This window comes from Haliotis rufescens, unplaced genomic scaffold (genome assembly GCF_023055435.1).
Source record: "Haliotis rufescens isolate VD_foot unplaced genomic scaffold, xgHalRufe1.0.p SCAF_6, whole genome shotgun sequence".
Classification (NCBI taxonomy): domain Eukaryota; kingdom Metazoa; phylum Mollusca; class Gastropoda; order Lepetellida; family Haliotidae; genus Haliotis; species Haliotis rufescens.
In genome coordinates, this window is record NW_025964334.1 from 58,167,470 (window position 1) to 58,185,273 (window position 17,804).

At 39.6% G+C, this 17,804-nt stretch overlaps 1 protein-coding gene across 2 annotated transcripts; it reads left to right on the forward strand.

The window, feature by feature from the left end:
- Positions 1 to 1,046: 1,046 nt before the first annotated feature.
- Positions 1,047 to 15,426, forward strand: LOC124143170. 2 transcript variants are annotated; one of them, XR_007218715.1, is made up of 4 exons: positions 1,047 to 1,168; positions 2,284 to 2,772; positions 11,306 to 15,005; positions 15,103 to 15,426. XR_007218715.1 is itself a non-coding variant. In XM_046512030.2 (3 exons), the coding sequence occupies exons 2-3, from the start codon at positions 2,307 to 2,309 to the stop codon at positions 11,587 to 11,589; spliced, it is 750 nt and encodes a 249-aa protein (XP_046367986.1). In that variant the 5' UTR covers positions 1,047 to 1,168; positions 2,284 to 2,306; the 3' UTR covers positions 11,590 to 15,426. The 2 variants fall into 2 exon arrangements, 1 of the variants encoding a protein (XP_046367986.1); XM_046512030.2 differs by having other exon boundaries at positions 11,306 to 15,426.
- The last annotated feature ends 2,378 nt before the right edge of the window (positions 15,427 to 17,804 follow it).

Sequence of the window (17,804 nt, forward strand, 5' to 3'; positions counted from 1 at the left end):
CAGGCGTTCCAATACAAACTACATAATATCACCCCCCTGACCTGGTTGTTCCAACGTCTTCACTTCCTTTGAGACAAAGCGCAAACGCATTTGTTTCGAAATGAATGTTTACAATTGAGTCTTTTACTAATTATCACTTAAGTAGCAACACTCATGTTCCATTATCTAGAAACGCTATCGGTCACACATTTTCGTATTTCCATTTATCTGCAGAATATACTTGCGTGACCAATTTGAAATAGCAACAACCAGATCGCCGTCCAGCTGCTGGTATATTCTAGGCATCGTCTGCCAAGTACATGTGTTTTTGTATGTTAAAGTGTCTAATGTTCTCTATTGTTATCTCATGCAAAGTCGCCATTGTGTTTAATCGAGTGGTAATAAATTAACTCACGTCATTTAAGTGGTTGAAATTTGCAATTAGCATTAGAGCATTAAGTGTTATAATGGATTGCTAATTTAGCAGTCAATTAACTGGACAAAGGAACATCAATTTGCGTAAGTTGCTAATAACGCAGGTGTTAATTGACGTCTCATTGTTTTCTTTTCCTGGTTTATTACTGAATATACAAGTATATCACGTGCTTGAGGGTTGATATACGTCTTAATGCATGCAAGTGGCATGTTCGATGGTTACTAGGGGACCCTAAAATCCCAGGACATAATTTGCATTTTGTCAGGGTGTTTATCTAATCAAGACTCCAAGATAGTGCGTGTAAGCTTGGGAATATTTAACTATATAGTAATACTAGCATTTCTTCTCATCATACAAATCCGCTGATGTAAAATATGTCGTTTTAGCCAATGGTATGAAACTATGCTTCCTTTGAGCGTGTATTTGTTTGCGTAAAAAATATATGATTAATGAAAATACAGCATTGAATCTAGTTGGCAAATATATATACTTTAATTAAACTTATAAGATTGTATCAACAAAATAATAACTTGTTGAACAAATATAGAAATAGAAAACATAGATATGAAAACCAAGGGAAGTAATCGCGTTTCAGGCTGGACCGATTCGTGCACGGTGCCCGTCACGTGACATCAGGGAATTCTGGGAGAGAGCCATGTGTGACAAAAGGGAGAGATGAAATCCAATGTACGTCAAGTCTTCTGAAGAGTTCACGGGATCATTTTCCAGATCGGACCCTTTCGAGGTCCATGGGTGAGTTTATAAGTATAATGTGTATGCCTATCTGTCCACGTGACAGGGATTTACTATGACAAATGCTCTTGGACATCGAAAACAAAACTGACAACTTTGCGATGTTTTTAACTTTTCTAATCCACAAGCCAGCTTCCGGACCTGACTGCCAAGCTGGTTTCGAAAAATACTTTAGTACGAGTGATTTTATACGAGTTATAGTGACGAACGGTTATGTGGTGAGTGGTGTAGATATACACAACTATGGAATGAGCTTGTTTAAAGGGAGTGTATTTAGTTTGTTTGTCTTGTCCATAAAAGGTAAATTATCCACTTGCAGAGTTTATTTTGCTGACGTTCTTTCCTAAAAGATTTTATTGATAGCCAAACCATCCAGCCTCGTTCAACTTATCACAGAATATCATAGATTTATTTTCCCTATCTCAAACCAAATTATTTTAGATGCCTGATTAATAGAGTTTTGGTCAAATCAGTAGCATGCCTCCATATTCTCCAGCACATGATTGAATGGGTATAGGTAATCCTCAAAATCATAACATTATGAAGCCTGACCATTCAGTCAATGGAAAGTTTGCAGAGGGAGAATAATCTTCAATGTCCAATCAATAGAAAGTAACTCTCTGCACACAGAGTACGTTTTGTTCTGTGTACATGGTGTAATATGTTTCTGCAGAAACTGCTTTATAGTATCAATAAATATATTGCCACACCACTCACACAGATACAAATTCCAACATGAAAAGAGAATAAAGATAAGGTTTCTGTCAACTTCAGTGTATGCATGATCTGATAATTTGGTGCATGTATCTAAGCAGCTTTTGCCAGGACTCCTGTAAAACTTGAAACCTGCAGTGGGTAGTAAAGTTGGACTCGTCCCAGCCCTAATTCATATCATAGTGCAGAGACACATGTTCATATCTAACTAAATGTAGAAATGACATAAGCATTAATCCACGATACACCGATAGACATGCAGAAAATGTTTATTAATTGTTGCAGTGTTCAATGCATAAATAAATAAAACTCCATAACCTTTGTTGATTGAAGTACAGCCTGTGGTGCCAACTGCAAGTATGAACCATCTTTCAGTCTAATGGTGATTGTCGTTGTTTCAGGATGAAGCTGACTTGGCAGTGATATGTGGTACAGGATGGGGGCAATTGTGTACCTGGCACTGACACTTTGTACCATATCCCTCGCAACAGGGAGGTGCAGGAAAGGGTCGGAGTTCTTCAACGAAGATACCCAAGCCTGTGAACAATGTTCAAAATGTCCACAGAACAAGATCATTAAGGAGCCATGCACAGAGACTCAAGATGTACAGTGCAAGTCATTCACAGAATTCCGAAACTTCAACCAGATAGATACGGTCCAGTATACCAATGACAAAGAAGAGGAAGGTGCTTCTGACCCAGGTCATGACATTACCATCAAGGAAATACCTGCGATAACGAAGGACGAGGGAGAATACTGGAGAAACCTGGCTTTTGCCCTCATTGGAGTGTTGTGTGCGTTGATTGTCGTGGCAACCATTATAGTACTGTGTGCATGTCGAAAGTTACACGAAACAGCGGCTTTAAAACGGCCGGAAGAGGATGACTACGGTAGGTTCTGATGCAGATGTTGGTAGGGAAGGGATTATGCAGGAATTGAGGGATTCTTAATAACTAGGATTGAGACGTTACTAGTGGTGGGACGATACACTGATGCATCAGTGGATCACAATTGTTTACTTCCCGATAAAAGTATTGTTCACAGCCACACATCAAGTAAAATGTATCGATTCTTACCTTAAATGTTTTATTGAAAATAGTGTTACACCAAACACTAATTACTAGTGAAAATGAGTAGTGAAAACGTAAATATTTTCATCCATTGCGCCATACCTGACACTGCCAACTGTTAATCATTAGTGGTCCAGGTATTTGGCAATCCTGTGTATGAAAAAGATGGCTTACGCACTACAGATAAGTGCACATGCAAGTGTCAGAAAATGTATCGGATCGTGAGCAAGGTATTGTGATTTATATTGGATCGCACAGTTGGTGTATCGTCCCAGCCCTAGATGTTACACATCAGCTATGATAGTCCTTTAGCTTGATAATTTTTACTTCATGATTCCGCTGTGGGGATTCCGGTCAGAACTGGTCCCTAGCAGCGTATACTGGTCGTAAGCGATGACTGAGTGGATTGGGTGGTCAGGCTTGTTGAATGTGGATTGTATGTTGTTGTACCCCACAATGTGAGATGTTACTCTTAATATCGATAACTGGTTTGTCTGCCATCACATAGCTGGAATATTGCTGAGAATGGGTATGTTGTAGAGAAAGGGAAGAAATATGTGACTTATTACATACGTGGCTATCCAGTGAGAAGTATAGACGATGGGGTTTCTGGCTGTAAGCTTTTGTCAGGTTCATTGGGGTGTTAAGTTTATGTGAATTGTGTGATATCCAAAGATCATAGTATCATATCTCCATTCCATTGTGTATTGGAGAAGTCATGAGAATCTTTTGTTTCCATAACGGGAATCAACAAGCCCCGAAGATTCAAGTGATTTCTCAGACTCATACCATTTTATGGTTGATGTATAAATTCTCTATAATATGTTGAATAATTGAGGATGTATTAGCAAGTGTTTGAAATAATTTTAAAACATAAGTGTTGCCTGCCCATCTGCAAAGTGACCTGCCAGCATTCAGTCATTATAATTATTGAAAAATCGCCAAAACTATGAGACAAGTCACGTCTTGCTTCAGTTGAAATAATGCAAATGATTACTTTAGAATCTACAATGATTAATAATTAAAATGGATACATAAATAATCTTAAAATTATCTGCCGGATAGTCGGGCAGGTGGAGGAAAATGTCATGCAGACCGACAGACCACGGATAGTCGGGCAGGCAGGCAGGCAGGCAGGCAGTTATTTCGGACACTGGTTCGGCCCCTAGCCACGTGGAAGATCTGTTAAAGCAGTATACCAATACAGGGGCATGATTGGCTGGCTCGTCCAAGGCGCCACAATTAGCTTGCAGAGTTGTGTCCCTTGGACACAGCATAAATCCATGATCGTGGGTTTGAATCCCAGTTTGCCCAGATTATGTTTCCAGGTTTGTCAGCACCATACCCGTGCTTGTGGGTTTCACCGAAGTGGTAAACGTTTGAGACCTGCATCACTTTGGGCTTTCATAGTAAGCTGACATGCTGTGATATAAATCACATAACTGGAATATTGTTCAAAGCGATATCAAGACCAACTCACTCACTGTACCGATGCACATGTTCCTGACAATCCCTGCATAGGAGGTGGCCAGATGATCAGCTGCATCATGCCTGGGGACGAAAAATGCAACAAAATAACCTCAAGAATAAGCGTTGCACCGCTACAAAAGGCGAGGATGTGTTGTATATAGCTCGATACACTGGTCACAATATAACACTGGTCATGGTATGCAGAGCTATGGATAAGCTTTTGGTTATTTGGATATTATATATTTTGATTTTGATTGGGTATCCACAATTTTTAGAGTGTATTCAAAATATTTATACCAACCTGTTTCATGACATTTGGGTATTTTAACTTGAAAACCTGTTTCCCGGTAAATATTTCAGAACTAAATTAATAGTGCTATACCCATCTGTGTCTGCTTGCAGCTCCCTCTCCGGGAAGCCATTCATATTTGCAAAACCTAGCATTGAAAGAAAGGCCCTAATTTTTTAATCAAGAAAGAGCGTCCGCCCGGAGACCGCCTCTGTGGTCTAGTGGTAGAGCGTCCGCCCGGAGAGCGGAAGGTCCGGGGTTCAATCCCCGGCCGCGTCATACCAAAAGACGTTAAAAGATGGTACTTGTTGTTACCCTGTCTGGCGCTCGGCATTAAGGGGCTAAAACAAGGACTGGTCGGCTCAGAGTCAGTATACTGTGTCTGAGTGGCGTATTCATGTTAAACTGCGGCATGGTATCTCTTGGGCTAGCACTATAAATCGGCATCAGTCCGGACTAGTACAAGCAGTCACACAAATACACGCTAACATGCACGTCGCTATATAAGTGCAATAATCTTGGACGCGATGTTAAACCCCATTTCACCTCACCTATTTACAATATAGTTATGTATCTCAATGTGCCTGGGGGCACGGGTGGCCCAGTCGTCTAAGGCGCCGCGATTCGCTGTGCAGAGTTGCGTCCCTTGGGCACGCCAGAAACCTATGATTGTGGGTTCGAATCCCGGTTCGCCCCGATTATGTTTCTAGGTTTGTCAGCACCATACCCGTGCTCGTGGGTTTCACCGAAGTGGTAAACGTCTGAGACCTGCATCACTTCGGGCTTTCCTACCACATTAAGCTGACAAGCCGTGATATGACTGGAATACTGATAAAAGCGGCGTTAAACACAACTCACTCACTCATTTATACCTATCTTGATACACTGACCACGGTACAGATCTTGATATGCTGGCCAAGACACAACATATCTCGATACAATAGCCATGGTAGTATCTGGATACACTGACTGCGATACGTATCTTGATGAACTAGTGGCCACGTATCTCGATATGCCAGAATAGCATCACAAGGACAATGAACTGAAAAGATTTCTTAATTCAAAGAAAAAATTCAACAACCACTTAAACTTGTGGTAGAAACTTCCCTCATATCTGTCCCCCAAATATGTATTTTGTATTGACATACAGGTCCTTGTGTATCATGCTTCCGATCGAAGGTATCACTGTGTATCCGAGTTGTCGTTTCCCCCTGCACTGTCTGGTAAATTTGCTTAACTAACAATGCTTTGAGAACTCTTTTAAATACTGTTAGCAACAAGTATCTTTCTGTCTTCTTCCTAATAGAAGATTAGGAAAGGAAAAGCTAGCTGTAGACATGTTTGTAGATGTGTTTGTAGATGTTACTTTTCTGTGGTGAAATTGATATGCTAATTACAGCACACTTTGCAATATTTGACGGACAAGAATGCTCAGGGTGGGGGTGTCAATAAACGAGTATTAACTAATATATTTTAGCCAATGTTTTGTCTTGTATTGTTATAAAAATAAATGTTTAGTATCGTTGCATGAAAATTCACGGTGCACCGATGTATTGTTTCGCCCCTAGTGACAGCTACTATGGCAGAAAGCCCGAGACACTCTAGGACTCTTGTAGTTTCTACACATCTTTAGGCAGAGTCAGATATGACCACTGGTGTGCTAGCCTGTGACTACCAAAATTCAGGAAGGACCAGTTGTATTTTTCTCTAGGTCACACGTGACTTTGGGCCTTCCAGTCTCTGGGTGTCACTCAATGATGATCTTCAAATAACTTAAAATGTTAGGAAACTCTAGTAAGATTAAAAACTATAGTTGATATATTTAGGTCACATGTAACTTCAGGTCTTCCAGCCTCTGGGTATCGCTCAATGGCCTCCTTTAAATTTAGTTGTGACTTAAAACCACCAGTCCAAAATGAGCTGTGGACTATTGGATTTAATTTGTGTCTACCCCAGTAAAATGCTCAGTCTTTGAGATTAGTACAAGCTCGTAAGACAGTTAAGTAGAATTTAAAGCAACCTGTCTAGTGAAAAGAATCTTCCGTCTGTAAACTACCTTTTTAATATTGATATAAGTTTTGACTTGATTTCATCATATTAATATCTAGGTGATTAGCACCTCACAACTTTATACTTAAGCCACCCAGCCACACCCCTTCATAGTACCCTCGGGGGGTCCCTGCATAGTTCTGTGTCCTGACATAATGCCTGCAGCATCCACTATTCAACACACAATACCTGTTTCTAGAACTAGAGAACTCCATTCACACACACACACAAAAACATTACTTCTTTATTCATGGGGTAACCGTGACAATAGATTCAGTAACCGTTGAAATAACGGAGATCTGTTCCAGGGGGTGAGTTTGTAAAGGGAGCTGGCTATGCAAGTGATGGCTCCTGGGCTGGTACACAGACCCACTGATCCCCACTTCCTGTAGCCCCGAGGTAATCCCTCTTCAACACTGGCAATAATCTCAGGGCTACATTGTCGGAATTCATGCAACTTTTTAAAGGATGACGTTAATTTTCGGTGTAGGTTTCATGCTAAGGGTATAAAGAAGTGCTTCAGAGGAATTTGCAAGTTTAAACGTTTTGTCTGGATTGTGCTTTAGTTAACTTCTGAAAGGCTGCACTGAGTTCATACTGACTTGCTATGCTTAATTTGGGACAGAAATTGACACTTGTCCCCAAAATCAGGTTGTCTAATATTGATGCTATCCAAAGGGCTGTTAGAATATCGGGAGTTTTGGGGATGTCCACATTTGTGACATATTGTCATTATTCAGGAACTTACCGTATTCGACGTAATAAGCGCCCCGCTCTAATAAGCGCCCACGGCGATATTTGCTGATATATTGGCTAGTGAACAAGCCCAATTTGCATCCCTTCCGATTGATCAATGTACACAAGATTTATTTATTCGGTATAATACGCACACGTGTGTTATATGCACCCTTATTTATGGGCAATTAAATTCTGGAAAAATATATCTGTGGTACATAAACATTTCAGGCTGTCAGCATATACAACGACATTTATCTTTCAACTCTGTTTTATTTCAACAAAATAATATTCTAATAAGAGCCCCCTATTTCTAATTTTGAGAGCGCCCCGGGCGCTTATTACGTTGAATACGGTAAATGTTTTAGTTTAATTTTTACCCCTATTACCATGATTACGAAGAGACTTGATTCCATTACAAAATTAAATTGAAGAAATGCTTATAGTGGTTGGCATGCTACTTTCAAATTGCTGGTATAAAGATTAAATTTGTGGAAGGAAGAACTCATGAAATGATTCTGGATACATCATTTGAATGGGTGCCAAACAGTGTGAAAATATTATTTCTAGAACCATTTTAACAAATTTTTCAAAATTGAAATGAATGAATCGTGTGTTAATAGCTGCACGCTGTTGCACTGATGAAATAAAGTGTTTTTATTGGAAATGGCACTAAACTATTACAAGAAAAATGATATTCCATATTTCATTTCATCTATTTTGTTTGATAAATGTATATATGTTCCAAACAATGTCTGAAATAATTCCCATCCTTCAGTAGTGACTGGTAACTTAGTAAATTGCTGTCTCACCCCATAAGAAACATCTAACTAGGTATACTAGTATACTACCAGAAGTGACACAACGTGGCAAGTCAGATTAACGATGGTAATATGAAAGTATCGGGTGTTTTATTAAAAAAAAATTGAGTAATATATAATAAAATATTGACTTGCATCCACTTGTGACCGTCCAGCACTGTTCTAACACAGTAATAATTTACAGTCTGAACTTCACAATGAATTATTAACCTGTGACATTTGACTGACCCATAAATTACAGGTAATGGCCAGAATGGCAGCACTGTTGTGACTGTGAAAAGAATGTACCCCTCACCCTGCTGATTCCATCAGTCACCGAAATGAGAGTATTCTTTGTTCAAATTTAGATGCAAATCGCAACAAAGAAAATTAAAACAAAGCCAGGATGGAGGCCAGCAGCTTCAACAAAAGACTTTCTTTTCCGTTGTGTCTGCTGTGTGGGTTGTTCTTGGCAAATAGCAGCTCTAGAGAATGTTGGTCTTGACTTGGAGCTTGCATTGGTTTAGAAGGCCCTCAGTGTGGTTTGTTTGTCAGCTTTGTTTTGTTACACAGTTGATGAAAAATCTGGTTAGGGTAAATCTCTCTTCAGGAGCAGTTTCCTGTTGTCGAGGGAATGAAAGCAACATGCTGTTTGTCTGCAATTTAACACCCTTTGTACATGTCTCCATTTTGATTATAACAACTTTCAGAGGGCATCCAAGAGTTGAAACAAGTTGAACATACACATCTGGCCATCCATAACAGTGCAGTGCAGTGCAGTGCTGTCTTTAATGTTAGAACTAGAGTGGTGCAGCACATGCATGTCCTGTGCTATATTACGACCTTGTAGTTAGGTGTTTGTATGAGGTATGTTTTTCATGTTTGTGGTAGGAATTATTGTAGAAAAGGTGATCGAGATCCGTTATATATTGATACGTGAAATAATAATTAATCCTGATTAAGCCCTAAAACACTAAGCCAATTAAAACATGGTCTTGTTCTCATCATTTTAATAAAGTAATAATTGGTTAGGTACTAAGGTAGGAGTGAATATTAATTTTAAGGTTGATTTCCCAACAACTCCATCCTAGATTAATATTTGTGCTTGACATGCATTTGTTTATTGTAACATAATCAACAATGATTTAATGTTCTTATAATGTGCAAGTTGTGTTGAATCTCTACATCTATACGCAACAGTTGCTCACAGAAAAATATACATGAGTAGGAGAGAGTGTTAGGTTTGTGGCCTACAAATGGCAGCCCTGGTCTGTGAAATAGGAGGAGGTACCACGATTCATTAGATGAAAATGTTTTCATTGATTTTTTTTTATTACCAACATTGGTCAATATTTAGAAATTTAAAGAAAGAAAATGACAATATTTGATCCACTCTTAATGTCAATCAACAGACATGTCAGATCCTTGACTTAGGTCTTCTGTATTCAGCGGGGGTCAGACAAAGGAAAAGGCAAACATCAATTTGTAACAGCAGCTTTTGCCCCCAAAGACATTCTGACTTTTTATTAATCGTTAATATAAAATAAGTTGAGGACCATATGAATCCTTCATATTGCTGTAGTTAATCTGTCATGGCATACAGATTGTCTATAGTACTAAGAAATGATCTATTTTTGAGTAGCAGATATTAATATTATGACAGGGATTGACACTATTTTCATTGATCAAGTGCAAAGTGCTCCAAAGTGAAGAGCTATTTGAAAAAGGTGTCTGACTCAACGGAAACGAGCATAATAGGACAACAGGAAATGGCCTTCGCTTCAAATTCTAGGTCAACAGTCGATGACCCTGAATTAATCTGACAAACTGGAGGGAGGGATCGGGGTGTGGCGATATTTATAGTCATGATGCAAGTGAGGGGTATTAGGAGGAAATTGTGAGAGCTGGTGGTTTATTTGAACATTGAACATCTTGAAGTTATGAATTAGGCGCTTGTGCCAACAGGATTATATTTAATAATATTTATGTTATTAAATATTTAAAAACATATATAGAAATAGGTTTAATGGAAGTGTTGCCAAGTGGTTAGAGGAAATGTCACTCGTCCTGAACTTTGCCTGTGTTGGACTGTGGGCTGATGTTAATGTCGAACGTGGTATTGGAACAGGATATTTATTCTGGTGTCCCGTAAAAGTGCTCACCGAATTCCAATCCTGAATTTGAACATGGCCACCATGGCAGCTATGTAGACATAATACACTTGTAACACCATGGCAGCTATGTAGACATAATACACTTGTAACACCATGGCCCATGCTTCTGATGCCCACTGTACAGGAGGTCAAGCTCAGTGACCTGCTGATTGTGGCATTGTACCCGAAGGCATAGAATGTTGCTCCCAATATCAGTCACAGGATTGTCTGGTCCAGACTTGATATTTACAGACCTACGTCATATAGCTGAAATGTGACAATCAACACTACATTCTGCAGGTGCCCTTTACTAAATTCTGCAGGTGCCCTTTACTACAGTTTGCAGGTGCCCTTTACTACATTCTGCAGGTGCCCTTTACTACATTCTGCAGGTGTCCTTTACTACATTTTGCAGGTGCCCTTTACTACATTTTGCAGGTGCCCTTTATTGCATCCTGCAGGTGCCCTTTATTGCATCCTGCAGGTGCCCTTTACTACATTCTGCAGGTGCCCTTTACTACATTTTGCAGGTGCCCTTTATTGCATCCTGCAGGTGCCCTTTACTACATTCTGCAGGTGCCCTTTACTACATTTTGCAGGTGCCCTTTATTGCATCCTGCAGGTTCCCTTTACAGAATTCTGCAGGTGCCCTTTACTACATTTTGCAGGTGGCCTTTACTGCATTCTGCATATGCCCTTTAGAGAATTCTGCAGGTACCCTTTACTACAGTTTGCAGGTGTCCCTTACTACATTTTGCAGGTGCCCTACATTTCACAAACCAAGATGAAGATGTTCTGTTAGTGTGTTGCTCTGTACCTGCTGAACTGACCATGTGATGTGTATTGCTGTGTTTCAGATGACACAGACAGTGGGTATGTGGTGATACGGCAGATCAGACAGCTGCCGTTGCCAAGCAACTCACGATCTACATCCGAACAGGCTGCATCGTCGTTCCAGTCCTCTCGACATCAGAAAATGCCCTGGCTGTATCGGCCAAAGAGACGATTACTCAATGAATATGTTGATGATGTGTTTGAATCGGAAGACAGTGCAGGTTCACGGGCAAGCCGGAAACTGCCGTTAACTGTTATTCCAGAACGTGAGAGCGAGGGAAACAGCTCGGGCAGCTACAGCGTCTAGCTCAAGACTGCGTTGTGGCGTCCGCATCTACGAAACAAATGTGGTGGTTCCCATTACATCATCAAAATTCAATATTTATGTTACGGCGACAAATTAATTATTTGTTTGTCCTTTGTTTTGATCAAATGTAGGAACTTGGTTATTTGTTGTTGTCATTGTTGTTTCCATAAATTGGAATTATTTTCAAAATTGCTTCTCTCAATTGGTGAATGCATTTTGTAGTTGTCCCAGCCGATACTGAACATGGAAGATTTATTAATAGACACTTCGGGTTACAGAGTCAAGCTTGGTTTTACTGTCTGGGGGAAAAACAGCTTTTGTAATACCAATCCTCCACAGAGCCCTCAATATGGAGGTATTAAGTCATGCATAGGGACAATCAATTCTGCTTCATTTAAACCCAATTACAATACAAGGACAGTGTGTGTAATGTTAGGGGCATGTGGAGGGTTGCTTCCCTTCCGTATGCCAGGATCTGTTGTGACTAGATCCATGGTCTGTAAGCAGCAAACTTTTAAACATCTGGTCTGTGACATTTTGGCTTTCCTCCTCAACTATTGCTGAAATACTGTTGGAATCAGGTTCGAACCTAGTCCATCTTCTGATCAAGTGGATGTTTGATCTTGCACTTGTGTATCAGTTGGATTGTCCATTATTTTTAGAAAGTTGAAAAAGCTGGAAAAAATGTTGATTAGCCAAAATTGTTTGGTTGTGTAATTGGAACCAAAGCATTTATCTGGACTGGTATGTTACTGATATTACGTCATGCATGGTTTCTATAGCATGTGGTATATTTGAAACTTAAAATTGTGTATTTGTGGAAAATGTATATCAACATATACCAAGAAAGTTGAGTTTTTGTATTGTTTATCCGAAGGATAACAATATGAACTTATATTTTGTTGTCACTAGTACTGTGGGAGGACCCATTCTGATGCTGGGTTATTTCAAAACCAAAGTTGTAATTATGATACGGTTTTCAGGGTGTTTGTACCCAAGCTTCCACATATCCTACTGACTACAGCATTAAACTGTCTTCCATTATCATGATAAAAGAGCATGTGTCTATTTTCAGTAAGTAATAGTGTTGGAAAAAAATGTGAAATTGAGATTCTATAGTGCATGCATTTCTGCTGAAGATAGATGCTGTGGTATGTGTTAATATCTTAACATCACGTGAAACATTACGTGAAATTTAATAAATTAGAATGTTTGCTCGGCTGCAGTTCCAGCTACATAAAGGGGTATATGGCTACAAAATTATAATAGTCTTGATTCTCAGGCACTGCCCGCATCATCATAAAGTTCGCCGCACATTTCGTTTGTATTTCCATTTTAAAAAACCCCAACCAAAACAATCCTTAAATATTGTCTAACTTTAGTCATATATTCCAGTATTTTACTCATTAAGGAATACTCGAGGGAGGCCCTTTCCCAAAGTTGATGGTACACAACTGTTTAATTGGTTACATACTAGTTTGAACCCCCACCACCACCCAAAAAAAAAAGATACCGCCCGCCCGCACTATATTTTCAAAAAACAATTGCCTGAGAACCAATTCTTTTATTTTTTTAAGCCTATCAGACATGCTTTTGTGTTCACTGAATAGTCCTGCTAAATGTGCGTGTGCTGCCAAATTATGAAAGTACTATTGTATGGACAACTATTCATAACTTATTGTAATTATTATTACTTGCATTTAAATCTTGAATCTCAAATCTCAAAGTGCATTTTGAGAATGTCTGTTGTTGTTTTAGCTCTTGCCGTAGAAAGAAATCAGTGTTCCATGTGTCATGTTAAACTTTGTCGTGATTATTTCGTACTTTGAAGGTGTTGGGTAACCGGCATCTAATACAACATGAATGAGGTCATGGGTTACCCGTTGTTACTGGTTACGGTGTGGAACCAACATGTTATTTGTTCAGAGTTGTGTTGTACTTGTCATCAATTTAACATTACAAGATAATCACTGCCAGGAGTTGAGAACTAGAGGGGTACCATCTTCAGCTTTGTGTCTCGCGTCTCACACTCGACTAAAAAGTAAAATAAAAAAAAACAAAGGTTTTTCTCATAGACTTAAAATGAAATCTATCTGAATAAAAACTGTCAAATCTTTCATTAAGTCTTCCAAGGAATTTTTTATTTTTTTGTGGCAAATTCAGTGACAAGTGTTAAAAAACAGCTCTTGTTATCTTAAGAAAAATGGTTACTGTCATGACGATCCGTTTAATGTATGGTGATGTGAAACATGAGAAATTGACTATGTTGCCCCTTTGGTGCTCACTAATAATCAAAGAGCATTTAATCAACATTGGAGCCAGATCCAGTCAACATGACAGTGTCAGATAAAACCCTTAACGTTTCTCTTGGGCTGTATTTAAGAAAAATGTTTCTCCGGCAAATTTTTCTCAAAAGTGAGGATGGAGGTATGACTTTATTTTTTTAAGTTAATATTTTAACAAAAGAGATACAGAACACTTTTTTGTTTTACCACCAAGAATACAGCAATACAAACTGGCCACAGATTTAACACGGCTCTTTAATACAATGTATGGTTAACAGAGTATGTTTCACATGACAGGACATTTTATTTATTTTTGCCAATATAAATGACGTAAAGTGACATGAGGATGCCTGAGACACATTTTTTTTAACCAGCGTTAATACATTGCTCATTCCTCTGTTTGTATTGTCTTTTTTGATTAATCTCATAAATCTGTCAATCATCAAGTGTGAATTTGTCTTCAGCTAGAGTTTGATGTTTTCTGTGGTTGACAGGTGGGAGGAAAGATTTCATATATAACAGCTCTTGTTTGTTTGATAAGGGTGTCTATGGGTTAATTTGAACCTGCCTATGCTATTCAATGCAATGTTTTCAAATATTTTTGATGTACAACTTGGCAAAGAGAGCTAGGCTTGGAGAAAATGGCTGGTTGGATAAGGGCCATGTTGATTTTAAAACGATCTTGGCGTTACATATTTCGTAAATCTGTTAGTGTCGAGCAATCCCAAATCTTTTCTCTTTTAGTCTCTTTATATGGTCTCTAGGTGAACCAACAAACAATTGCACAAACATAACGAACAATCAGAATGAAGGATCATGAGTATTTTGGGGGATATTTTTTGTGTGTACTCAGTCTTCACTATGAAAAAATAGCCCCCCAAAATTCATTATCCCAATTTAAAAAATAAATAAATCAGAAAACAATGACTTCTTTTGATAGATGGCCTTCATTACAACAACTAGATTTGTAAGAAGTGCCACGGTGGGGGCCTTCCTTAACAAATGTCACCGTTGTAATATTGGCTCCTTTAGACTTACACTACTCAACTTCTGATTGGGAGTCTGAGCTATTTCATACTGTGACCAACCAAGCACACTAAGTTGTAAAACCTAGAATATCCCTATCGAGGGGTGAGTTGTATGTGGGGGGATGCTCTGTGACACGTCCTCTCCCCTGTCCTTGCTGTCCGTTGTTTTGTTGTAACACCTAGAATATCCCTATCGAGAGGTGAGTTGTATGTGGGGGGATGCTCTGTGACACGTCCTCTCCCCTGTCCTTGCTGTCCGTTGTTTTGTTGTAACACCTAGAATATCCCTATTGAGAGGTGAGTTGTATGTGGGGGGATGCTCTGTGACACGTCCTCTCCCCTGTCCTTGCTGTCCGTTGTTTTGTTGCTTGTCCGGAGACTGTTGTTGGTGGCTCTGCCAGGAAGTGGGCCAGCGAGGAACATTGTGTACATAATGCGCATGGTGAAATGGCTGCTTCTTCATACTATTTAACGTGAGCCAAACCACCGTCGTAGCAGATAATAAATAGAAATCAGTTATCAAATATCAGTCTTGTTGTCATTTCATTATTGTTTAGCACAGCACTCATAAATATTCCCTCCAGTGAAGATTCGGGTTAGAATATGTCTTCAGCAACCCATGCTTGCCGTAAAAGGCGACGATGCTTGTAAGTGGCGACTAGTAGGATTGGGTGGTCAGACTCGCTGACTTGCTTGGTGCAATTGCGTGGATCGATGCTCATCGTGTCGATCACTGGATTGTCTGGTCCAGACTAGATTATGTACAGACCAGTTTTATATAGCTGGAATATTTCGGAGTGCAGCGTTAAACAACAAACAAACATAAATATTCCTGCTTTATGACCTGTATCTTATCAGACAAACCAGTGACTGATATTATGAGCCACGTCCCAGAGTGTTGGGTACACAAATTCAACCAAGTCACAGATCTGGACCACCATTTGGTCACCTCTTACAACAGCATGGGTTGATAGGGAGCTGCTTTAAGATAAAATACAGTCTTGTGAATGGTAACGATAAGATGGAGACACTTGTACGAAAATCTGTTTTCAGTGAACATCATCTGGAACTCTGGTTGGTTGTTTTGTTGTTTAACGCCGCACTCGGCAATATTCAAGCTATATGACAGCGACTGTACATAATCGGGTCTGGACCAGACAATCCAGTGAATGATATGAGCTTTGAATCACGCAATTGGGATTGATGACATGCATCAACCAAGTCAGCGAGCTTGACCACCGGATCCCGTCAGTCGCCTCTTACGACAAGCATAGTTGCCTTTTACGGCAAGTATCGATTGCTGAAGACCTATTCTACCCCGGATGGTCACGGGTTGGAACTCTGGTAATAAAGCCAGGGTAACTGAAGTTTAGTTGTTAAACCTGGACAGTGTTTCCAACACTTGAACCTCCTGGTTCGGGATGGGATAGCCAGTACTTAAAACGTTCGCTCGTCATGTTCAAGGCCATCGTTCGTCCCAACATGGGTACAAAGCGGCTTAAAACCAAACTCACTCGCTTTCCGGGTGGCATGTGTAGCCCAATTGTCTAAGGTTACAGGATTTGTTCTGACACCCATTTATTTGTGGGTGTGACTGCACTTTTTTGGTGCCAATTATGGTTTGAGGTCTAACACCTGCATTATTTTGGGCTTTCCTCCCACATCAGGTTGAATACCGTTCAACATTGTGTCAAACCAAATTCATTATCAAACCGGCCAGCACAAAATGAAAAAGATATGTTTTTCTCTGATTTGCTCATATAAAATGTATTGTTTGCCGGATATTCTGAAAAAATGTAAATTGTTCAGCTCCTTTCACCAAATGTTTCTTTGAAGCGGTGACCGAAAAATATATCCTGTCTATCCAAGCCCCCCCCCATATTACTCTACTTAGTTTCAGGAGCCCAAATTATCAAGTAGTTATGAAGGAGAGGAAGTCAGAGATGGGCCAAGCACATCACACCTTCTGGTTCCTACATATCCAAGCTGTCATGGGCAGCAGGAAGGCCAGGCCAGGCTACACAGTCGGACATTTTACTGGTGCTTCATTGGATTCACACCGCCAGTCACAGACGCTATCAATGACTCATTTAAGCATTGGGAAATCTGACAAACCCAGAGTCAATCCCTCATATGTGAACTTGTATGGTATAATCCTCAGAGAGGGAGGGAGATTAAATCTCTTGAAGAAATAGGACAACAGTCAGGATAGGTCTTACCAGGATAGGTCTTCAGCAACCCATGCATGCCGAAAAAGGCAACTGCTTCTCATAAGAGGTGACGAACGGGATCGGGTGGTCAGGCTCACTGACCTGGTTGATGTATGTCATCGTATCCCAATTGCGTGGATCGATGCTCATGATGTAATCACTGGAGTGTCTGGTTCAGACTCGATTATTTACAGATTACCATCATTTAGCTGCAATTTTGCTGAGTGCGGCGTTAAACAAATATGAAGACGAGTAATATAAGGGGAGACAACTCGTTTTCGATAGAAGCAAGGATAAATTCATTTATTTCCTCTCAATATGAAATATTTGTACATAGTTATACAGCTATCTTCAATAGTCCTAGATATACATGTATATATAACAAAGTAAGATGGCAACATTGTGGAATTATAAAACAAACTCTGGGAAATAATGCCGGGCCTGGTTGATACGAGTTTGGCAGTATATAGTTGGTTAATATTCGTCATATTCAGAGTTAAGACAATGGTAGTTCCTAATGTTAACAGAAGTACAGCAGTACAGCAGTCTCTATGACTAATGCAGTTCTGCAACAAGTGACTTTCTAGCAAATTCACATTATAATTGCAAGAGATAAGCAAATAACTAAACCTCCGTAAGCTACAAACGATACATTGTTATCAATGTAAAAGTTGTTACCAACACATTTTGTA